Below are 22325 nucleotides of genomic sequence, written 5' to 3'. Positions count from 1 at the left end.
TGGTCAGTAAGCAGTAAGCACGCTTAAGCAGTTTAATCACAATGTGTCCCAGGAGCTTTGTGTACAACAGTTTACAGCAACACAAATTCATTACACATTAAGCATGATAACAGCATTCATTTTTAACGACAATGCTCTGAATCTGATGGAGTGTTCAGCTGATCAAACCAGTCAAAACACTCACACTAAGCCGCTGAAAAAATGCCTTTGCATCGCGGAATTACTGGCTGAATTCAAAAAAATCGAACACCAGAAAGTATTTTCCGAGCAGCCGAGGCCAAACTAACAGAGGCTGGTTCTCAGAGCAGACGTGGGGGAGTGGAGGAGGCTGTAGTTCACATAAGGAAGTGATATGACGAATAGTCTCCACATTCTAGGGACAAGCTAGTGAGCTGTGAGTTTCCTCTTTCTGAGGTAATTACAGCAGATTAAAAGATTTGACTATTGGTGGTAGCTCTCCCATGAACGGAGACTAGATAAGATTGGTCGCACGTGAGCGCTTGAAGTCATTGGACCCAGGCTGAGTAATGGATACATTAAACTCGTAATTGCAACATCTGAATTTTAATATCGGTTTGAATTGCAAATCGAATTAGTAGCGCAGTAAATGCTACATATATAACACCCTGATACTGTAACAACACCCTTCTGATGTAGCTGAACTTCCAGCCGCCTGCTGCGAGACACATCTATCAAGGAAAACAAGCTCAACCCAAAACAAGCTTGACTGAATCTATAATGAGCAAATTATCATTTCCCTATCTTATTTTTTGCAAACAATTTTTATTTAAAAAATGAGTGAATAAGAGTCATCTTATGCCAGATGGATGTGTTTCTCTCAGTCCAATGAGGCAATATTGGAGCCCACCTGCTGCTTTTCTGACTCATGGTTCAGCATTTTAAAAGGTGCGTGTGTCACATGTGCTCTTACAGGCTGAGGAGCCTCCACAGGTCTTTGCTGACTCATGATTTAGCATTTGAAAAGGTGTGTGCGTCACATGTGCTCTTACATGCTGAGGAGCCTCCGCAGGTCTTTGCTGACTCATGGTTTAGCATAGGAAAAGGTGTATAACATGTGCTCTTACAAGCTGAGGAGCCTCCACAGGTCTTTGCTGTCTCATGGTTTAGCATAGAAAAAGGTGCGCGCGTGTGCTCTTACAGGCTGAGGAGTCTCCACAGGTCTTTGCTGAATCATGGTTTAGCATAGGAAAAGGTGCGTGCGTGTGCTCTTACAGGCTGAGGAGCCTCCACAGGTTTTTGCTGACTCATGGTTTAGCATAGGAAAAGGTGCGTGCGTGTGCTCTTACAGGCTGAGGAGCCTCCACAGGTTTTTGCTGACTCATGGTTTAGTATAGGAAAAGGTGCGTGCGTGTGCTCTTACAGGCTGAGGAGCCACCGCAGGTTGTGTTCTCGTCACTGAAGTCTCCACAGTCGTCGTCTCCATCGCAGGCCCAGTGGTCGGGGATGCAGCGCCCGCTGGAGCACTGGAACTGGGTGTTGGAGCAGGAGTGGACACAGCCCACCTCGTCGCTGCCGTCGCCACAGTCGTCATCTGCACAGAAATGTCATGGCTGAGCCCTATGTTCCCTAGGCCTACACTATGTTCCCTCAGCCCTATGTTCCCTCAGCTCTATGTTCCCTAGGCCCTATGTTCTCTCAGCCATTGTCCCTCAGCGCTACGTTCCCTAGGCCCTACAGCATGTTCCCTTAGCCATTATGTACCCTAATGAACCCCCTCACCGCTTCCAAATTAGGCCCTGTGTTCCCTCAGCCCTATGCTCTCTCAGCATCGGGGTTAGGGATTAGGGTTAGGTACACAAAATGTATTTTCCAAGGATAGCGATGGCATGACCTGCCCTACTCTGCCTCTGATTGGTTAAAGTTAGGCATGGGGATTGATGATTGGTTAAGATTAGGCATGGGGAGTGATGATTGTTTAGGTTTAGGCATGTGGAGTGATGATTGGTTAGGTTTAATCATGAGGACTGATGATCGGTTATGGTTAGGGGAAAATATCAGGGTAAGCCAATCAGGGTGGGTCATGCCTTCACCATCCTGGGAAAATAAATATTAGGTACTGATCAAAGGGAACATACGGCTGAGGGAACATAGACACACTCCCAATGGTACAGTGGACATACTGTATCTCTCACTCTGTGTGTGCGATTTGTCTGCAGTTTGCAGGGTCTTTACCTGAGTCACAGTCTGCAGAGTACTGTTAGTTTGCGGGATATTTACCTGAATCACAGTCTGCAGAGTACTGTAAGTTTGCGGGGTCTTTACCTGAGTCACAGTCTGCAGAGTACTGTTAGTTTGCGGGATATTTACCTGAATCACAGTCTGCAGAGTACTGTAAGTTTGCGGGCTCTTTACCTGAGTCACAGCCTGCAGAGTACTGTAAGTTTTCGGGGTCTTTACCTGAGTCACAGTCTGCAGAGTACTGTAAGTTTGCGGGATATTTACCTGAGTCACAGTCTGCAGAGTACTGTAAGTTTACGGGGTCTTTACCTGAGTCACAGTCTGCAGAGTACTGTAGGTTTACGGGGTCTTTACCTGAGTCACAGTCTGCAGAGTACTGTAAGTTTACGTGGTCTTTACCTGAGTCACAGTCTGCAGAGTACTGTTAGTTTGCGGGATATTTACCTGAGTCACAGTCTGCAGAGTACTGTAAGTTTTGGGGGTCTTTACCTGAGTCACAGTCTGCAGAGTACTGTAAGTTTACGGGGTCTTTACCTGAGTCACAGTCTGCAGAGTACTGTAAGTTTACGGGGTCTTTACCTGAGTCACAGTCTGCAGAGTACTGTAAGTTTACGTGGTCTTTACCTGAGTCACAGTCTGCAGAGTACTGTAAGTTTACGTGGTCTTTACCTGAGTCACAGTCTGCAGAGTACTGTAAGTTTACGTGGTCTCTACCTGAGTCACAGTCTGGAGAGTACTGTAAGTTTTTGGGGTCTTTACCTGAGTCAAAGTCTGCAGAGTACTGTAAGTTTATGGGGTCTTTACCTGAGTCACAGTCTGCAGAGTACTGTAAGTTTGCGGGATATTTACCTGAGTCACAGTCTGCAGAGTACTGTAAGTTTACGGGGTCTTTACCTGAATCACAGTCTGCAGAGTACTGTAAGTTTACGGGCTCTTTACCTGAGTCACAGTCTGCAGAGTACTGTAAGTTTACGGGGTCTTTACCTGAGTCACAGTCTGCAGAGTACTGTAAGTTTACGGGGTCTTTACCTGAGTCACAGTCTGCAGAGTACTGTAAGTTTACGTGGTCTTTACCTGAGTCACAGTCTGCAGAGTACTGTTAGTTTGCGGGATATTTACCTGAGTCACAGTCTGCAGAGTACTGTAAGTTTTTGGGGTCTTTACCTGAGTCACAGTCTGCAGAGTACTGTAAGTTTACGGGGTCTTTACCTGAGTCACAGTCTGCGGAGTACTGTAAGTTTGCGGGGTCTTTACCTGAGTCACAGTCTGCAGAGTACTGTAAGTTTACGTGGTCTTTACCTGAGTCACAGTCTGCAGAGTACTGTAAGTTTACGTGGTCTTTACCTGAGTCACAGTCTGCAGAGTACTGTAAGTTTACGTGGTCTTTACCTGAGTCACAGTCTGGAGAGTACTGTAAGTTTTTGGGGTCTTTACCTGAGTCAAAGTCTGCAGAGTACTGTAAGTTTACGGGGTCTTTACCTGAGTCACAGTCTGCAGAGTACTGTAAGTTTGCGGGGTCTTTACCTGAGTCACAGTCTGCAGAGTACTGTAAGTTTGCGGGGTCTTTACCTGAGTCACAGTCTGCAGAGTACTGTAAGTTTGCGGGGTCTTTACCTGAGTCACAGTCTGCAGAGTACTGTAAGTTTACGGGGTCTTTACCTGAGTCACAGTCTGCAGAGTACTTTAAGTTTACGGGGTCTTTACCTGAGTCACAGTCTGCAGAGTACTTTAAGTTTACGGGGTCTTTACCTGAGTCACAGTCTGCAGAGTACTTTAAGTTTGCGGGGTCTTTACCTGAGTCACAGTCTGCAGAGTACTGTAAGTTTACGGGGTCTTTACCTGAGTCACAGTCTGCAGAGTACTTTAAGTTTACGGGGTCTTTACCTGAGTCACAGTGCCACTTCACACTGATGCAGCGTCCATTGGAGCAGCTGAACTGGGTGAGGGGCTCGCAGGTTGGGAAGGCTGAAAAAGTTTGCATAAACGTCGAGGGCAATTCAAATCAAACATAAAAATTAGGCTGTCTCCATTTGTAATAGTTTTGGAATGAATCTGCCAAATGTGACAGTCAATTTGAATCCTTCCCTATCTTGTTTTGTATGGGTTATGTTATTACTGTAAAAAAGAAAAATAAAAAAATAAATTTGAATTCTCCAGTCCAGATTGAAAACTATAATCATATCCACGATACTAGAAATGATCAACAACAACAAAATTATGATTACAATTATGATTTGCCAATGTCCTCAATTCACTCTTACAACTGTGACGTTACACTTAAGTCATTACATCAAAGCCAGCACACGTGTGGCTTTACAAAGTGAAAACCAACTGTCTCACAGATACACAGGCCCTATACAGTAGCACTTCCATGTGTGTCATTGCCCTGAGCTGTAATCTAATGAATGGAACTTCATCAGAAACTGAAGCCAACTCTATTGTAATTGACAATCGTAATGAGGGAATGTGCTTTTAATTAGGAGAAAGTTTAATCTCCGAGAGGCCGTCTGAAACAAGCAGCAGCAGCAGGAGTCTTATTAGTTTCTTCTCAGTGTGATGCTGTCAGAGGTTAAATTCCTCCTCTCCGTTAATAACGTGTTGCTCACTAGCACAGCATCAATTAGGAACTTGGTTTGTATAGCACTTTTACAAAGTGTTTTACAGACAATAGTGTGTGTGTGTGTGTGTGTGTGTGTGTACGGGGGGGGGGGGGGGGGGGGGGGCAAAGAGATAAACAATACAAATGGGGTTTAATGGGTTTGTTTCTGCAGTCTGGGAGCAACAGGTTTATAAGGAGATAGATGATATATTCTGGTTATTAGCATTGCCAAGAGAATTTAAACATTTAATTTAATTTAAATTCAATTTAAATAAATTTAAATGTAATACTGCAACAGCCACATCGGTTTGAAGCATAAAATGTTGCTACTGTATGGTGACAGACGTTATTACAGCCACGGTGAGATAGGAGGTGTGGAGTGACCCCCTTTGCCCGTACATACACAGTGTAGTCACTCTGCTCTCACACATTATAAAACACAATGACATTCACTTTCATTCATAAATACGATAGTCACTCTCACAATATGACAGTGTGTGCTTATCGTCATTTTGTTGCAACCAACTAAAATGATGATCTGCAATATGAATCCTACTCATGATTGTAGCAAATCTTTAGATATGCTTGTCAGATTTGCTGTTATAGTCGGCCCTCTATGGAAGATGTGAAATCTGAAATTGTCCCTTTTGGATAATGCCTTACAGTGTGTTTTAAAATGAGCTTAGTGCTGGCTTGTCCTGCTTACAATAGGGCGTGCCACTTTTCAAGTCTCTCCTTATGAACAATGCCTCCAATCACAGGATCAGACATAACAGATTTCCAATTTAGTCTGATCTACAAGTAACTACATGTAACAAGTTTCGCTCTCAGAACCAGAACCAAAAAAACAACTGATCGCCAGATCAAAGCAGGCGAGAAGAAGCATGTGTAGATGTTTTTCTGAGGGGTTAATCTGAATAATGTAATTGACTGAACGCCTGACTGCCTAAACACTTTAATTAATGGCAGCAGCAGCCGGCCCCACTGACACAACACAAACGATGTGCCTGTTGGCAGTTTATCGCCTTAGCCTAGCGGATTGAGGAAAATCCCAAGACAAGCCCTTGGGTTGACATGCAGTCGCCGCGCAGTGACAGTCACCATGCGAGCCACTGAAAACAAATTACCACCTCCGCAGTCAGCCAACATCTGCCCACATCCACCACTGCGGTCAAGGAGACTCCATGAACTAGTTGATGGAGACATTATGGCGATCGACATTCCCTATAACTGCTGCAGCAGGCAAAGGAATGTCGAGTCCATTGCACTGTTCTGATTGGCAGCATTGGCATTTCCATTCCCATCACACACTGTACTGTACCGCCAAAGCTTTCGATTTGGCCACATACATTTTTCAAATATTCTCACTGGAGGCCTGGAGCTTTATTGACTCCAGTTTGAAATGCGAGTCTACATTGGAATTGATTTGTTGGGATCCCCGCTGCGTGGGACAACTTAGGCACTAGGGGGAGAAGACATTATTGTATCTTTATCAGACAAGTGTCTTCCAGATCCCCCCTCAAATGTGATATGTCTCACTGACAGGGAACGTCTGGTCGGAATTTAACATTCATTAAAAATGAAGCACCAGCATCCATAAATAATGCAGGTTTCAAGTAAACAGAGAGCCTGGCTAAAAGTGAGGCACCGGCACCCATAAATAATGGCAGCTTCAAGTAAACAGAGAGCCCAATATGAGACACTGTATGACAACTACTAAACTACTGACAAACAAAATCCAAATTAGCATCAATCTCCAAGGCGGCCACCACTGAGCTTCAGGTGTTCCAAAACCCACATTGGAGCTAAGTGAGCTGCCAGAGCCGCACAGTGGAGCTCCAACAGAGAAAGTGATGCCTGAGGAAGCCCAGACAACAGTATGGGAGTGAATATGTTTTGCTGCGCAGCTTGATTATGATTGAATGAAGCCGAGCATGAACTTTAATTACTGCTGACACCCTGGCTGTTTGTGGCTGCGTGTTGAAGCAGCTTAGGACACACAAAGGATGGCTGAGGCCATGCAGCACTGAGCAGTGTTTGGCGAACATCACACACTGCACTTTGACTGCTTTAATACAAACCGTGATTAAACTTGAATCACTTTTACCCCCATCGTTTAAATGCATTCTGGTAATTCATCTACTTCACATCACTGAAAACATATTTTTACAGCCTTAACCTGTCTTAATTAAACCTTGCATTAAGAAAAGGTTTAAATAACAAGCTCGGGGGCTATCATGGGCAGCCATGTATTTTCTAATTTGTTTTTTCTTCCTAGATGAATCCAGGGCGCGGACAATAACTTTGTCTCATTGAAGCTGATGGATTGTATAATACCGCTGAGAGCGAGGCGGCATTGAACAGCAGTGAACTACAACAGTGCACACTTTACTTGGCACCAGCCTTCTAAGCTGATGCCATCAGTGAGAGCTCCTGGTCCAAAGAACACAGCATCAATAATTCAACTCCTAAAACTCTCTCAGCTGAACAAAGTAATGCATGTGAAAGAGACTAGCGAAATATTCAAGAACTCGCTAAAATGATAAATAGCTGCCAGTGGCATCCCCCCCCCCCCCCCCAAAGTACTGCATGCTTGACAAGTAGTGTATCAAACACTGAGGCTATATTGAACTTTATCTTAAGGATATCCTATACCAGTTGTTTCATTATTACAAAAAGAAAAGAAAAAGAAAAAAATAGCTTTTTATGGAATCTGTAAAAGTGCAAAGATGTTATCTCACCCCACAATTCTTTCAAATGTACCAGAAGTTATTTTGATTGTATGCAGTCATTTTGTCACAGCAGTTGCCTACTTATATATATAGTGCATAATGGCGGTGCCGCGTCTATGTGCCGACAGGCCGCAGTGCCGACAGGCCGCAACGGCGATAGCCCACAAGCAGAACCAGCTGAGCGAGGCGGCGTGCAGAGTGTCGGTGGACCGGCTGGAGCTAAGCTCTCCCAGCCCCCACGCCTAAACCTAACATCCCCCCACGCCTAAACCTAACCTCCCGCAGACCCTAACCCTAACCTCTCCCACCCCCCACGCCTAAACCTAAGGTCGGCATTGCGGGTGGTCAGCATAGCGGGTGGACACAGATTCACATTGGGAGTGTCTGTTCCAAAACAGTAATTGAGTTCTCAGCACCAGGGTAAGAAATTCTTGAGTCATTGGTACTGAACAACAACCCACAGATACAGTATAAAGGTCATTTTGTGCTGTGGGAAGGTCAAATCCTTACTTACTGGATATTTAAGTATGCACTGCACTGAGATGTGACAATGTTGTCTGTGAGATGTAAACTACCTACTAAGGATTTTGCTTGAGATGGGTTACAATGTGATGACCGGCGCAGACAGCCGTGCGACTCACCGCATGATGCCATCTCGTCGGACATGTCCCCGCAGTCGTCGTCGCGGTCGCAGCTCCAGGCCCGCGGTATGCAGCGTCCGTTCTGGCAGGAGAACTGGCTCGCCTGGCAGGGCCGGGCTGAAACGGTCCAAACACGAGCGTACGTCAAGACGTGACATGCAGCAACACCTCCCTAACGATCACTACATCACCGGAGATGTCAATGTCTGCCCGGCGCCAACTCTTAGGTTATCACTCAATCACCACGCGGAAAGGTCTGAAGGCTGTGGGGGAGATTTGCAGCCGCTTGACGGGTCCTCAGTTACGCGTCCGCGCGGCCGTGGCGGACACGCTTGGACGGCGCACAACTGATCTTTGGCTGGCGTGTAATATGCATGTCAATCTGACGACAAGGCAACATTTATCATCCTCTGGCTAATGCCCATTGATTGAACCTCTAAGGCTAAAAGCTCCTGAGAGGCACCGGTGCCAACATGCTACAGTAACACGGGGAGGCAACGTGATATACTGTAAGTGATTCTGACACACAGTTCGCCCTTGTAGGTGCTAAACCTCTTTGATGCTAGGGAGCGCCTTCACACGATGAGATTGATCGCACTGTATCAGCCCAAGCTTCTCCGGAGCCGCGAGACATAACGGGAGATGACTGCCTGATAACACGGGACACCTCTGTTTAAGACTTTGATCTGTCAAGCCCATCCGACGTGGGATCAGTTTCACAAAAGACCATACAAGAGGAAATGATTTCCAGCTTATTGTGTAGAGCTTATTGTGCACAGTAAGCATGGTGGAAACGCACTGCTAACTCAGTTACAGCGAGATACTAAGCTGCATCAGTCATCACAACAGCCATTGCTGCTGAATGTGATCATGTGCTGTATGAATATGCAATGATATAATCATAAGGTGAAAGCTGTACTCTACTCTAGGTACTGAATACTGGTCAAGAATCAATGTGTCAAGTTTAAACTATAAGGCTGAACGATACAGTTGACAGTTAAGTCAGTGTGCAGGATTTACTGAGTTTGAGTATGATGAAATGTTTTTACCAATATTGCACTTGATGGATGGACGGTGACCAAAGATCACCTGGAACTCTAAAACACCTAGAAAACCCACCCTCCTCTCATAAGCAATTCATTGCAGCCTCTGTGCTTGGAAATTGGAAAAGTTCATATTGCAATTTAGACCCCCCCCCCCCCCCCCCCCCCAGTTTCAATGAATCCAAATGGATTAATGCAATTAAGGATAATTATCGGAATGATTGAACTGCAGCCAAAGGCAGGCAAGATAGAGCTGGCACAGCACGTACCTGAGCATGTAACGTTGGCCTCATCCTCGTTGTTACCACAGTCATTTGTCCCATCGCAAAGCCATCTCTTGGGAATGCAGCGATTGTTGTTGCACTTGAACTGGTCAATGGGGCAGCTATGGTTGTCTGGGGGGGGAAGAGGAACGAAACATCTGTTGTAACCTTGCCGTTCTTCCATGGTGCATGAATAAACTAGAACGACCGCAAGGCGGACTTATGCCTCCGCCATTAGTTCATTCTTGAGTCCAAGTGGATGTTGGAGCCAAATTGGAAGAAATTGCATCAAGGCGTTTCTGTGCAGAATTGGATATTTGAGCCAAATGTGAAGAAATTTAGTCAATGTGTTACTGAGATATGGCGTTACCGAGCTTGAAAATGGCATTTGTTAGGTCACTGTGACCTTGACCTTTGACCTTTGATAACCAAAATGGAATCAGTTCATCCTTGAGCCTAAGTGAATGTATAAGGCGAATCTGATGAAATTCCGTCCAGGCGTTCCTCAGATATGGCGTTAACAAGCTTGAAAATGGTGTTCGAGAGGTCACAGTGACCTTGACCTTTGACCACCAAAATCTAATCAGATCATCCTTGAGCCTAAGTGAATGTTTAAGGCGAATCTGATGAAATTCCGTCCAGGCGTTCCTCAGATATCGCGTTAACAAGCTTGAAAATGGCGTTCGAGAGGTCACAGTGACCTTGACCTTTGACCTTTGACCACCAAAATCTAATCAGATCATCCTTGAGCCTAAGTGAATGTTTAAGGCGAATCTGATGAAATTCCGTCCAGGCGTTCCTCAGATATCGCGTTAACAAGCTTGAAAATGGCGTTCGAGAGGTCACAGTGAACTTGACCTTTGACCTTTGACCACCAAAATCTAATCAGATCATCCTTGAGCCTAAGTGAATGTTTAAGGCGAATCTGATGAAATTCCGTCCAGGCGTTCCTCAGATATCGCGTTAACAAGCTTGAAAATGGCGTTCGAGAGGTCACAGTGACCTTGACCTTTGACCTTTGACCACCAAAATCTAATCAGATCATCCTTGAGCCTAAGTGAATGTTTAAGGCGAATCTGATGAAATTCCGTCCAGGCGTTCCTCAGATATCGCGTTAACAAGCTTGAAAATGGCGTTCGAGAGGTCACAGTGAACTTGACCTTTGACCTTTGACCACCAAAATCTAATCAGATCATCCTTGAGCCTAAGTGAATGTTTAAGGCGAATCTGATGAAATTCCGTCCAGGCGTTCCTCAGATATCGCGTTAACAAGCTTGAAAATGGCGTTCGAGAGGTCACAGTGACCTTGACCTTTGACCTTTGACCACCAAAATCTAATCAGATCATCCTTGAGCCTAAGTGAATGTTTAAGGCGAATCTGATGAAATTCCGTCAAGGCGTTCCTCAGATATGGCGTTAACAAACATCCGTACGGACGGACATCCGTACGGACGGCCGGCCGTACGTACGTACGTACGTACGGACGGACGGACAACCCGGATCCATAATGCCTTCGGCCTGGCTTCGCCGGCGGAGGCATAAAAATAACACAGAGGAATGAAACAATTCAGCTACACTTGGAGAATATTTCACAAAGATTTTACAAAACAATGTGTTCTGGCTGCGGTAGCCTTGGTCGTTGCAACTGAAGCTTTGTCAGTTGTTCTCTAAGACGATTCCCCCCCCCCATTCCTTAAGGGAGAAAATAAAGTCTCTTGTGCTCACAGATTGTCCTTAGCGGGATTCCATCTCTGCTGAGTCCACAGCTCAACTAATCTCTCATTGACAGGCCGCCAAGCCTTATTAGGAAGCATAAAGGCGAATAACATTTAGAGGGCCATCTCAGCCATAATTCTCCTTGCTGCTTTGTCCATAACTTGGTCTGAATGAATTATCTCATGATGATTTCACAGTGGTCTTAAGTATATTTGACATTTGGTTTTCGTGCTGTGCTTTGATTTGAATTGCTATAAAGCCCATTTTCACTCTCCTTGAGAAAAACAACTTAATAACTTGGAAAGCGTTTTTTTTCCCAACAGTATACTTCACTGGAACTTTGAGCCCATGCTCGTTTTCTTCTGCATCATATCATTTAACTTCGACAGCATCAAAAACATCCGGTTGACAACACTCAGAGGTCAATTCAAATTAATTAACTCTCAATAACTCAGAGCAAATTCATTAATTGCAACTCTCAATGCACTATAGTGCATTATGTGCAGAATAAATTAAACTTTTTCCAATGCCAAACACAACCGACAAATCAAGTACAGCAGACAGGTTTTGTAGCCAAATTAATCATTTTCAACTTTTCAATCTTTTTTTTTTTTTTTTAGTTGAGGACCGACAGACAGAGATAGAGAGTGGGCTACTGTCTGGTTTATGGCTGTGGGAGATTAATAATAAGATACTTTTAACAAACACAGACCAAATTGTTGCAGGGCATTTGGAATATCGCTCATTTCAAAGCTGAAATTCCCTTTATACACATTCCCTTAATCATGCCCTTAATCACATTCTCCTTTTTTCATAGTCAAATGTTGCCCTGAATCCAAAGAAGCAGTCATAGTCAATAAAACAAACCTAGTTAGAGGATCGTTAAAGTATATGATATCTCAGCAGAGCAGATCATTGATTTTTCAATTTTGATCATTTTGGCAGAGGATCACATTATAGTATTTTTCTTCATAAAAATTTGTCAGCATGCAAGCGTCTAACATAGTGTTCATATTATTGATTCGTTTGAGGGCAAAATCGTTTCAAACGAAGGAAAGGGGGAGATGGCAGGCGAGGAGGGACCCCTGACTGAGAACACTGACATTTAGGCACAAAAACTGATGGTGAGTGAGAATCCACCTAATATTATCATTAGCGTGGGCTTCCGGGTAGTGCAGCGTTAGATTCCCTGCCTCCCAAAATGAGGGTCACAGGTTCGAGCCACTGTGTTACCTCCGGCTTGGTCGGGCGTCCATACAGGCCCAATTGGCTGTGTCTGCAGGTGGGAAGGATTAAGGGTATGTGTCCTGGTCGCTGCAATAGTGCCTTCTCTGGTCAGTCGGGGCATACTGTTGTCGAGGAGAGGACAACTGGGGAGAACAGTGTGATCCTCCCACGCGCTACGTCCTGCCAGTGAAACTCCTCGCTGTCAGGTGAAAAGAAGCGGCTGGCGACTGCACATGTGTGTACTGCTGCTACCACCTATGTTTTATGTATGTTTTATTATGTTTTACATTTTATGTTTATTGTGTTTTATGTTTTATGGGGACAACGGATGGAAATTAGCCTCGTGCTAAATCCGGCAATTTTTACACTTTTACTATGTTCCAGGTTTTAGTATCTGTTCTATGGTTTCTGTGTTCATTAATTTTGCACTGTCCCGTCCAAATAAACAAATAAATAAATGTATTGGAGGAAGCATGTGCTAGTCTACGGCTCTCCCCAGATCGGCAGAGGGGGTGCAACAATGACCGGGAAAGCAGGGGGAATTGGCCAAGTACAATTGGGGAGAAACGGCAGAAATCAGGGGGAAAAAACTTGATATTTCTTGTTTTGTTTTTATTATTATTAGCGTATATATTAGCCTGGTGTATGTTTGCATGCAATTTTAAGGTACGCACAGCAGCTGTGGGCCTCCTCGTCACTTCCATCCAGGCAGTCATCGTCGCCGTCACACTTCCAGGAGGCCCGTATGCAGCGGTGATTATGGCACTGGAATTCATCGCTTCTGCACCGCTGTGGCTCCACGCCTCCAGTGGAGGCTTCTGGGAAGGAACCAGAGGTGAGACCAACAACACAACAAAGTATACTCACACTTTCTGTGAAGTACATGTTTAAGCATAGCTGTAACGCACACAAAAATAAGTATTTAATGTCTTACGACATTGTCTATAAGAATGTATTGTGATTTGTAAGTGGTTTAGAAACGTATATGGCATGTTTTAGAATGCTTACAGAATATGGTTCTAACGTTATTTATCAAACCATCATTTCAGTGCATTATGAAACTTTATTGACTTCATGCCCTGTGTTATGCCCTGTGCCCTGTGTAATGACTGGTGATGTGTCCAGGCTTTTTTCCTGCCTTTCACCCAATGCATGCTGGGATAGGCTCCATCCCCCACCCCCTGCTTTAATAAGATGATCCATTCAAAGAATTTCCCATGTTGTAATAAACATTTTCTATACTGTAAGCCATTATAAACAAACGTATACATCAATATGTGTCTATAATAGATAGTCTCATAAGACTACGTATACGATTATACTGTAATTGTGCTTATAATGTGCTGATAATGAGGTCACGGTTTCTTCTTTACAGCAAGTCATGTGACACTAGGACAGGGGTTCCACTTCTCAGCCTTTTTTAGCTTGTGACCCCACTTTGATATATCACAAAAATCTAAGGACCCCCGACATTCAAATTTTGGTACATCGGTAATATCATCAGTGACATCATCAATGATGCCACATGCAACAGCATGCTGACTTTTTTCGTCAGAATTCTGACTTTACAATCTCAGAATTCTGACATTAAACTCAGAACTCAAACAAGCGGGACTAGATGAGTAACATCTACAGTACTTACTTATCTTCAAACAACCTGCAGTTGCATGTGATTATACTTTGATAAGATATTGACATAATTTGTTTCTGATAGGTAGGTGCATTCATGTACAGTTTATAGCTTTATGTGGGTATGTGTACATTTACTTTTTTTTTTTTTTTTTTTATCATTCTTAGGGGAATTATTGGGTGAGGGAGTGGCTCGGCCTGGGAGAGCTTTCTCTGTGTATGTGTGAGTGTGTTGTTTTGTTTTATGTACTGTTGTTTTTCCTGTATATTTGTGTTAAAGACCCCCGTGAAAACTAGATGGTTCATCTCAAGGGGTTTATCCTCCTAATAAATTGCTGGTGTACTAAATAGAAAAAATTACGATGTGATCTTTGGCCCGTAGGATAAATTCAGGATTACAGTATACTGGGACGAGATGGTGTTGAGCACCTCGCCTCTGTTTGATTCATTCTGTCCTCCTACCTGCACAGGTGACATTGTTCTTCTCCAGAAGCTGGTTGTCAGCGCAGGCACACACTCTGCCTCCTGGGATGGCGAGGCAGAGGGTACCGCAGCCCCCATAATTCACCCTGCACGCGTTGTCACCTGGAGACACAGAGCCCAAATAAGGTATCTTGCTCACTTTAAGCCACATTTTCTACAGCCCACCTCCACTGCCGCGGGTTTCCACTGCCGCGGGTTTCCGCTTTGTTGTTTTGGTCTACACTTCCCGTGAGCGGCGAGCTGCGAGCGGTTCAAGGATCAGTCGGAATTCAGCAAAAACATAATGGGCCCTATCTTTGCAACGCCGCCCTTTTGCGCTGGAATAGCACCGCGCAAAGCCCTAATTGTGGGCGTGTCGGCCCACTGCTCTTCGCGTCATCTCGGCGCAAAGCTCCATAGGGGCGTGTTTATGCCCAAAAGCATTGTGTAGGTGTGACCGTGCCCATAAAAGCCACAGCGTCACGTCAGCAGCTTCATCCTCACTGAGAGGGACAGTGAGAGAGAGAAAGAGGGAGAGAGAGAAAATATAGCCTAGATGGGGAGAGCGAGAGAGGGAGAGAGAGAGAGAGATGTGAGGCTGTCATGCATAGAAATCAAATAAAACTCAGCCCGAGACCGACTCAGCCCGACCAAAACAAACCGTTATTAGAGACATCATAAAAAAAAGTGTGCAATTAATGCTGCCGCGGCTCAAATAGTGGGCACGGTATGTATGTGTGTTACTGCCATAACTGTTTTTCAGCTTTCATGCTGTTATGGACGTATGCTTATCCCTTTTCGGGCTCTCTCTCCTGCATCTCCGCTGCGGGGCTACTGCGTGCGTAATTACGCAGCGTTCTGAGAGCCGCGCTTAGTGATGCAGCTCTATTTGAAGTGAATTTCGTTCCACCAGCACACATTTTATTAATCAGCTATTTTTTATTTGTTTCTATTAATATATATACGTTGAATCCCACCAATTTAGTCCATCATTTTCCCCTTGGCGCACATAAAGACACATGCTTCCGTCACTGTCTGCTTGATGGCGAGGGACTTCTGCTGTAGGCTACTCGTGACAAAACCAGAATTTTCAGCAGTTTACTTTTGCAGTAGCTAGGCCTAGGTTACTGGCTATTAGGCTACTAGGATATGAGGCAGTTAAGTTGAGCTGGGTAGTAACATTATAGGCTGACAGTATGCACCGTGTCTCTCTCTCTCTCTCTCTGTCTCTCTCTCTCTCTATTGCTATTGCAGTGCTATTAAACGTAGCCTAATGGTTGGAAAAGATCAACATTTGCTTTCTCCTACCTAAAGTAATCTAATGTTACAACACAGACCTGTATGGTCGGGAATTATGTACATGACACTGACGAAGATCCATATCGGACCGAAACTGTTTGTCTCTGTCTAAATTAAATGTTGTCCACGGGAGCAAAAAAGAAACTGTGTCGCGAGCCCTTTTTCTAGTTTGATTTTCTGTATTACAGTTTGGCTCAGCACCAAGAAGTGGATGTGCGTAAGTTCCTTACCACAGGAATTATGTAGCCTAATAAAACCAGACAAATTAATTCTCATTTTTAAATCAAGGTGTGTTTTTTCTGCAATGTAGGCTATAGCTGAAAATCAACGTGGCATTCTGAGGAGGGAAGAGTGTGTGCGTGCGCAAGGTGTTGGAGAGAGTGACATCGTGCCGTGCGTAATGTATCCAAGCGAGGATTTCCTGCACTGCACGGAGAATACTGTGTGCACTCAGGCGTACGCCTGGCGTAGTGTTTTTTTTGCGCTAAGACCTGCTATTTGGTGGTGTTAAAATTGAGAGCACCCAAGGCCCCTTTTTCGAACACATTGCGCTGGAACGCCTATTTTGGCACGGGCAACGCCCAAACTTCTGAACATAGCGACGGTATCTTCGCCAGAGCGCAAAATGACACTTGCGGGAGGCAGATGATAGGCTAAGAGGCCCACGGACACGCCTGGGCCACGCCTACACCTGTGTCTGCACTTAGATCCCAGCGCAAAACTGGATGGCGGAGGCAGACGATAGCTTAAGACGCAGGGAAGATAGCAATAAGAGGCGCGCAAACGGCAGCGCAAACGATAGCGCCATACGAAGATAGGGCCAAATATCTCCTTGATACCAAAACTCATTCCCTGCCTCAGAGAGAGGTGCCAGGGGCAAGCCACACCATCTATAACCATGTGTCAAATGAATCATTGGGAACATTGTTGGAGAGAGACATTTGACATTTTTATCCTTCTTGGAGGAATAATTTGTCTTTCCGGACAAAGCCGACGCACTCTCGAGGGGAAAAAACACTGTCACATATAAAGTTAAGGCATGAGGCAGCCTTTGTCACTTTCATTTAACGTAGAGCCCCAAAGCAGCGCCTGAGCCAATGAGATAAAGCCTTCAGTTTTGCGAGAGCCAATCAGTAATACTCAGAGGACCGGACAGCCAATTAATCTATTCAGTGACATGAACGCTGCAGGAATGAACAGCCGGCGAATATTCCCCGCCACATGCTGTGAACTAGCCTGCACAGCCCGGCGCCCGGTGCTTTCCCCGCTTAGACAGTAATCCGCAGCACCAGTACGCGTCGATAATGAAGCAAACACATGCACAGCCACAGATGAATCCAAAACACCACTTCGTTTGGTTATGTAAAACACAATTTGCCCTGTGCTTAGCGAGAGAGGTTGACAATAATCATCAACATTTGTGATCCGACTTGTGTGTGTGTCTACAGGACGCACTGCATTTACCTGTCTATTACGGGATAATTAGGTATTATATTATGATATTACATTCTCCACCGCCAACCATGCAATTCCTGCTATCCGCTCGTCTATTGGGCTTTCATTTTCCACACAACTGTGTGAATGCCCCCCCCCCCCCTCCCACCCAGCCCATGCCTCTAATGTAATAGAGCAAAGTGGAGCAAAGTGCTTGTAAAGTCATTGCTCATATCAACACGCCGGATTACACCATGGGAATTTGACGCCGACAGACGTGTAGAGAAAATCGGCCGCGTATACTTACTATATTACTATACCTATATATATGTATATAATCTACTATAGAGTATATTATATACAGTATACTGTATGTCATTTCAAGTGCTCTCCGACAAAGGAAGGTGTATAGGGGACGTGGATGTGCGGGTGGCGAAACAGTACGGAACAGGTGTATTTTCTGGGAGCCACGCTTCAGTGGAGTAAATGGAGGGAGTGCGAGCGGGCGGACCTTGTTGACTCTGAGCATCGTAAACGCGCAGGCCAAACAGCGGCGGGCGCTCGCTCCGCAGCAGGGTGACGTCGCCAGAGGACAGGTCCAGCTGGAACACCGAGGCGTTCATATACTCTGTCCAGAAGATGGAGTTGCGGTAGTGGGAGATCCCGAACGGATGGTTCAGCTCTTTGCCGTTGTACACCACCTGCAAAGAAAAGGAGTGATACAGTGTCAACAAAGAGATCTGGAGAGCTCCATACAAGTGAGTGTCAAGAAAATAAAAATATTCAATCATCTCAAACAAGGATCTAGCTCAGACCCCAGTCTTCTACTACTGACTGACTACGGCTATTCAAACCAGCAATCCCACCACCAGCTCAATAACCCCAGGTCTGACAACTGACACGATTCCTGCAACTGAATGCCTTCAGTTAGATTGGCCACTCTTTTTTTTGTGTTCAAAGTTTTTTTATTCGTTTTCTGTATATCATACAAAATACAGATTTAAATACACGTGGCACTTTTAAACAAAAACCCATCCCACGAGAACCCCTAGCCTATTACACCACATACATCATGTCATACATCGCATTAGAACACGGCTCTCTTGAATACTCGATTCTGATTGGTCAATCAACAAGATTCACCGGTCATTATTTCTCGACAACCGACCGCTGCTCTGCCACACCTGGATTAATCAGTTGATAAGAGCTTTTTTTTTTTTTTTTTTTTTTTATTGTTTATTTGTTCAAGCACATGTACACACAACACTTTGTTTTTTCACCATGTGTCAACCCAGCATGTGATTGCTGTTTCTCTTTTACAGATACCAATCAATAAATCAAAAACAAAAACAAAAAAAACATTGACAGTAAGAGCTAGCAAAGCGATATTTTCTTAAACAGAAACAAATTGCTTATGTATCTGGAGATAATTTAACATGTTAGCCACACATACATTCATTCTTGGGCATAAAGGTTTGAGTGTCATGAAGCTTGTTTTTTTGTATTTTATACACATATCGTACACCCCAAAGCAAAAACTAATCAAAAAAACAAAAACAAAAAAAAATAAACAGGGAACACACAAGAAAATCAAAAACAAAACAAAGAGAAAATGAGGGGAAAAGAAAAAGTGTATTGGGGGGGAGAAAGACTGTAGGGGGGGGGGGGTGGAAGAGAATATCCTAAGGTGACAATACTTAAAATAATGTCTACTAGTCTCTATTAGAGGCGTCCTGCAGGTGTTGAATAAGAGGCTGCCATATTAAATCAAACCTATCTGTCTGATCCAACCTGAGATATCTGATCCTTTCCCCTTCCAGAGTGTTTACGAGGTCAGCGAGCCACATTTTTACATTGGGAAGCTCTTTCCCCTTCCAAAGTCTTAGTATACATTTCTTAGCAGACATAAGACAAAAATTAAGAAAATGTTGATGGGCTGTTGAGTGTCCGTCTATCATTTCTGAAACGTTAAAAATAATGGTTTGTCGGTCTGGTTTCACTTGGTGTGCAAGTATTTCAGAGATTGTGTTAAAAACATTAATCCAGTAATTCTCAATCTTGGGGCAAAGTATAAAGCTGTGGGCAAGCGTGGCCTCGTTAGTCTCACATTTCTCACATGTAGGTGAGATTGAGGGAAATAACCTATGCAATTTCACCCTTGAGTAGTGTAGCCTATGTACAATTTTAAATTGCATAAGGCAATGTCTGACATTTATAGAGCATCTATGTATCTGCACAAGACTACGGCTCCACTGTTCTTCTGTGATTTGGACATCCAGTTCTCTTTCCCATTGTGCCCGTATATTGGATGTATCAGCTCCACCCTGTCGTGTATTCAAATAAAAGTCTGATATAAGGTGAGGGGAATAGGGGGAGCGTCTCATTATTTCTCTGATTGTAGAATGGGCCAGTGTCCTATAAGAGGGAACATATTTCTGAACATAATCCCTTATCTGCAAATACCTAAAGAAGTCTTGTCTAGGCAATCCTATTTTTTGGGTAAGTTGTTGAAATGAGGGGAAAACATCATCAACGTACAGATCTGAAATAGTCACAATACCCGCTCTTTCCCAGGTCTTAAAGGTTGGATCAGAAATGGATGGGGGGAATAAAGAGTTCCCTGTTATTGGCATCAATAGATATAATGAACTCCAATCATTGTGTTTACATATCTGTTTCCAGATGTCATCTGATGTACGTATTAACAGGTTATCATTATACTTAGAACGTTGTACTCTGGATGAGGCCAGAAGGATAGTCTCTGGTTTATATGGATAACAGTCTTCCCTTTCTAATGTCAACCATGTAGGGGAATGTTGGATGGTGTGAAAATAAAACATAATAACTCTGGCATTGGCTGCATAATAATATCTAATGAAATCTGGCAAACCCAGCCCGCCCTCACATTTAGGTTTACATAGATGACTCTTTTTAATCCGATGGCTTTTATTGTTCCACAGAAAAGGATTAATTATTGAGTCTAATTTTTTAAAGAAATTCTTAGTTATATAGACTGGCAGGTTTTGAAAGAGATATAATATTTGAGGGAGGCTGATCATTTTAATTGTATTCGCTCTACCAATAAGGGAGAGAGGGAGGGTTTGCCAGTACCTCAGAGACATCTGTAGTTTCGTAAGAAATGGTGGGAAGTTTTCTTTATATAAGTCACAGTATCCTTTTGTAATGTGGATGCCTAAATATGTAAATTTATTAGTAGCTATCTTAAAAGGTAATGAATTTAGAAATATTGGGTCTTGCAGTTTAATAGGCATCAATTCACTTTTGGTCCAATTGATACGGTAGCCAGAAAAACTGCCAAAAAATTTAATTCGGTCCAGAATGCGAGGGATGCTAATCTCAGGTTTCTTAATATATAATAAGATGTCATCTGCATACAAAGAAATTCTGTTTTGTGTCATACCTGTGTCATAACCATGGATAAAAGGGTCAGATCGTATCAACTCCGCTAATGGTTCAATGTCTAGAGCGAACAGGAGGGGAGAAAGAACGCAGCCTTGTTTTGTCCCCCTATGAAGTGGGAATTCAGAAGATATAGTTTGGTTTGTAATAATTCTAGCTTTGGGGCATTTATAAAGTAATTTCACATATTTGATGAATGTTTCTCCTATTTTAAATTTATGTAATACAGAGAATAAGTAATTCCATTCAACTTGATCAAATGCTTTTTCAGCATCAAGGGAGGCAATGACCAGGTCATCCTCTGGGAAGCGTTTAGAGTACATGATATTAAATAAACGTCGCAAATTGAAAAAAGAATGTCTGTTTGGGATGAATCCCGTCTGATCTGGGTGTATGAGTTTACTAATTACTTTATTTAATCTAAGGGCTAATATTTTAGCTAGCAATCGATTATCTAGATTAAGCAGTGATAGGGGTCTATATGAGCCCACTTCTTGGGGGTCTTTTCCCTTTTTGGGAATTACAGTTATGACTGCCTCATACATTGTTTGGGGTAAGCCCTCGTCCACCAATGCACATGAGAGCAGACGGTGAAGGTGAGGGAGGAGAATTGGTGACATTTTTTTATAATACTCTGCCGTATATCCGTCTGGTCCAGGAGCTTTACCACTTTTTAAGCCGTTGATTGCCTTTTTAATTTCTTCTACCGTAATGGATTCATTTAAATAATCTATATCTTGTTGACTTAAGGTTGGGAGATCACTGTTTTTCAGGAAATCTTGCATTGTGGTGGTGTTATCATCAGCTCTGGAACGATACAAGTCTTCATAGTACTGTAAAAACCTGCCATTGATTTCTTCAGGGTTGTAAAGGGTCTTTCCAGTCTCGTGTTTAATACTGTGTATAGCACGATCACTCTCTGCTTTTTTAATCTGTCTTGCAAGCAATTTATGTGGTTTATCACCGTATTCAAAAAATTCCTGTTTCTTATTTAACAAGTATTTGTTTACACTAGATGTTATAATTTTATTATATTCATATTTTAAAAGTAATATCTTATGATATAGGTCTCTAGAGGGATTCTGTATGTTTTCTTTATCTAATATGCCAATCTGTTCTTCTATACCAATTAATTTATTTTTATTTACTTTATTCCTGTAAGCTTCCACAGAGATGATGTGCCCTCTCAAGACTGCTTTAAGAGTATCCCATAGTAATGAGGGAGATATGTCTGGGCCTTGGTTGGTCTCATAAAATATCTTAATTTGTTTTTCTAAATCTGCACAGAATATGGGATCTTTAAGAAGTATGGAATTAAGGCGCCATCTATAATGTTTTTTAGTGCTATCTGTCATATTGATAGTGAAAGACAATGCAGCATGGTCTGAGATTACTATATTATGATATTTCACAGTCTGCACATTTGATATTGTCTTGGCATCTATAAGGAAATAATCGATCCTGCTATATGTATTATGAACTGGAGAAAAGAAAGAATAGTCTCGCCCTGTAGGATTCAAAACTCGCCAAATATCCACCAGGTTTGTGTTTGTGGCAAAGGATTTAAGCAATTCTGCTGTTTTGGACCTTCGAGGTTTTAGCTGTGAGGATTTATCCAGATAGGGATCCAGAGCACAATTAAAGTCTCCGCCTATTATTAG

General features: G+C 43.4%; 1 protein-coding gene across 1 annotated transcript in view; it reads right to left on the bottom strand.

The window, feature by feature from the left end:
- Positions 1 to 22325, bottom strand: part of lrp1bb (low density lipoprotein receptor-related protein 1Bb) — a gene marked incomplete at its 5' end in the record, with an annotated part of 421412 nt that overhangs the window by 192548 nt on the left and 206539 nt on the right. Inside the window, 7 exons of the mRNA XM_083638437.1 lie at positions 1382 to 1552; positions 4084 to 4164; positions 8172 to 8288; positions 9484 to 9609; positions 13095 to 13238; positions 14512 to 14634; positions 17756 to 17945. Of these exons, the coding sequence (XP_083494563.1) occupies positions 1382 to 1552; positions 4084 to 4164; positions 8172 to 8288; positions 9484 to 9609; positions 13095 to 13238; positions 14512 to 14634; positions 17756 to 17945 (952 nt within the window). The remainder of the gene's footprint in view (positions 1 to 1381; positions 1553 to 4083; positions 4165 to 8171; positions 8289 to 9483; positions 9610 to 13094; positions 13239 to 14511; positions 14635 to 17755; positions 17946 to 22325) is intronic.

Source organism: Poromitra crassiceps, assembly GCF_964638095.1.
Source record: "Poromitra crassiceps genome assembly, chromosome: 6".
NCBI classification, from domain to species: Eukaryota; Metazoa; Chordata; class Actinopteri; order Beryciformes; family Melamphaidae; genus Poromitra; species Poromitra crassiceps.
This window is presented reverse-complemented; position numbering and strand designations above follow the sequence as displayed.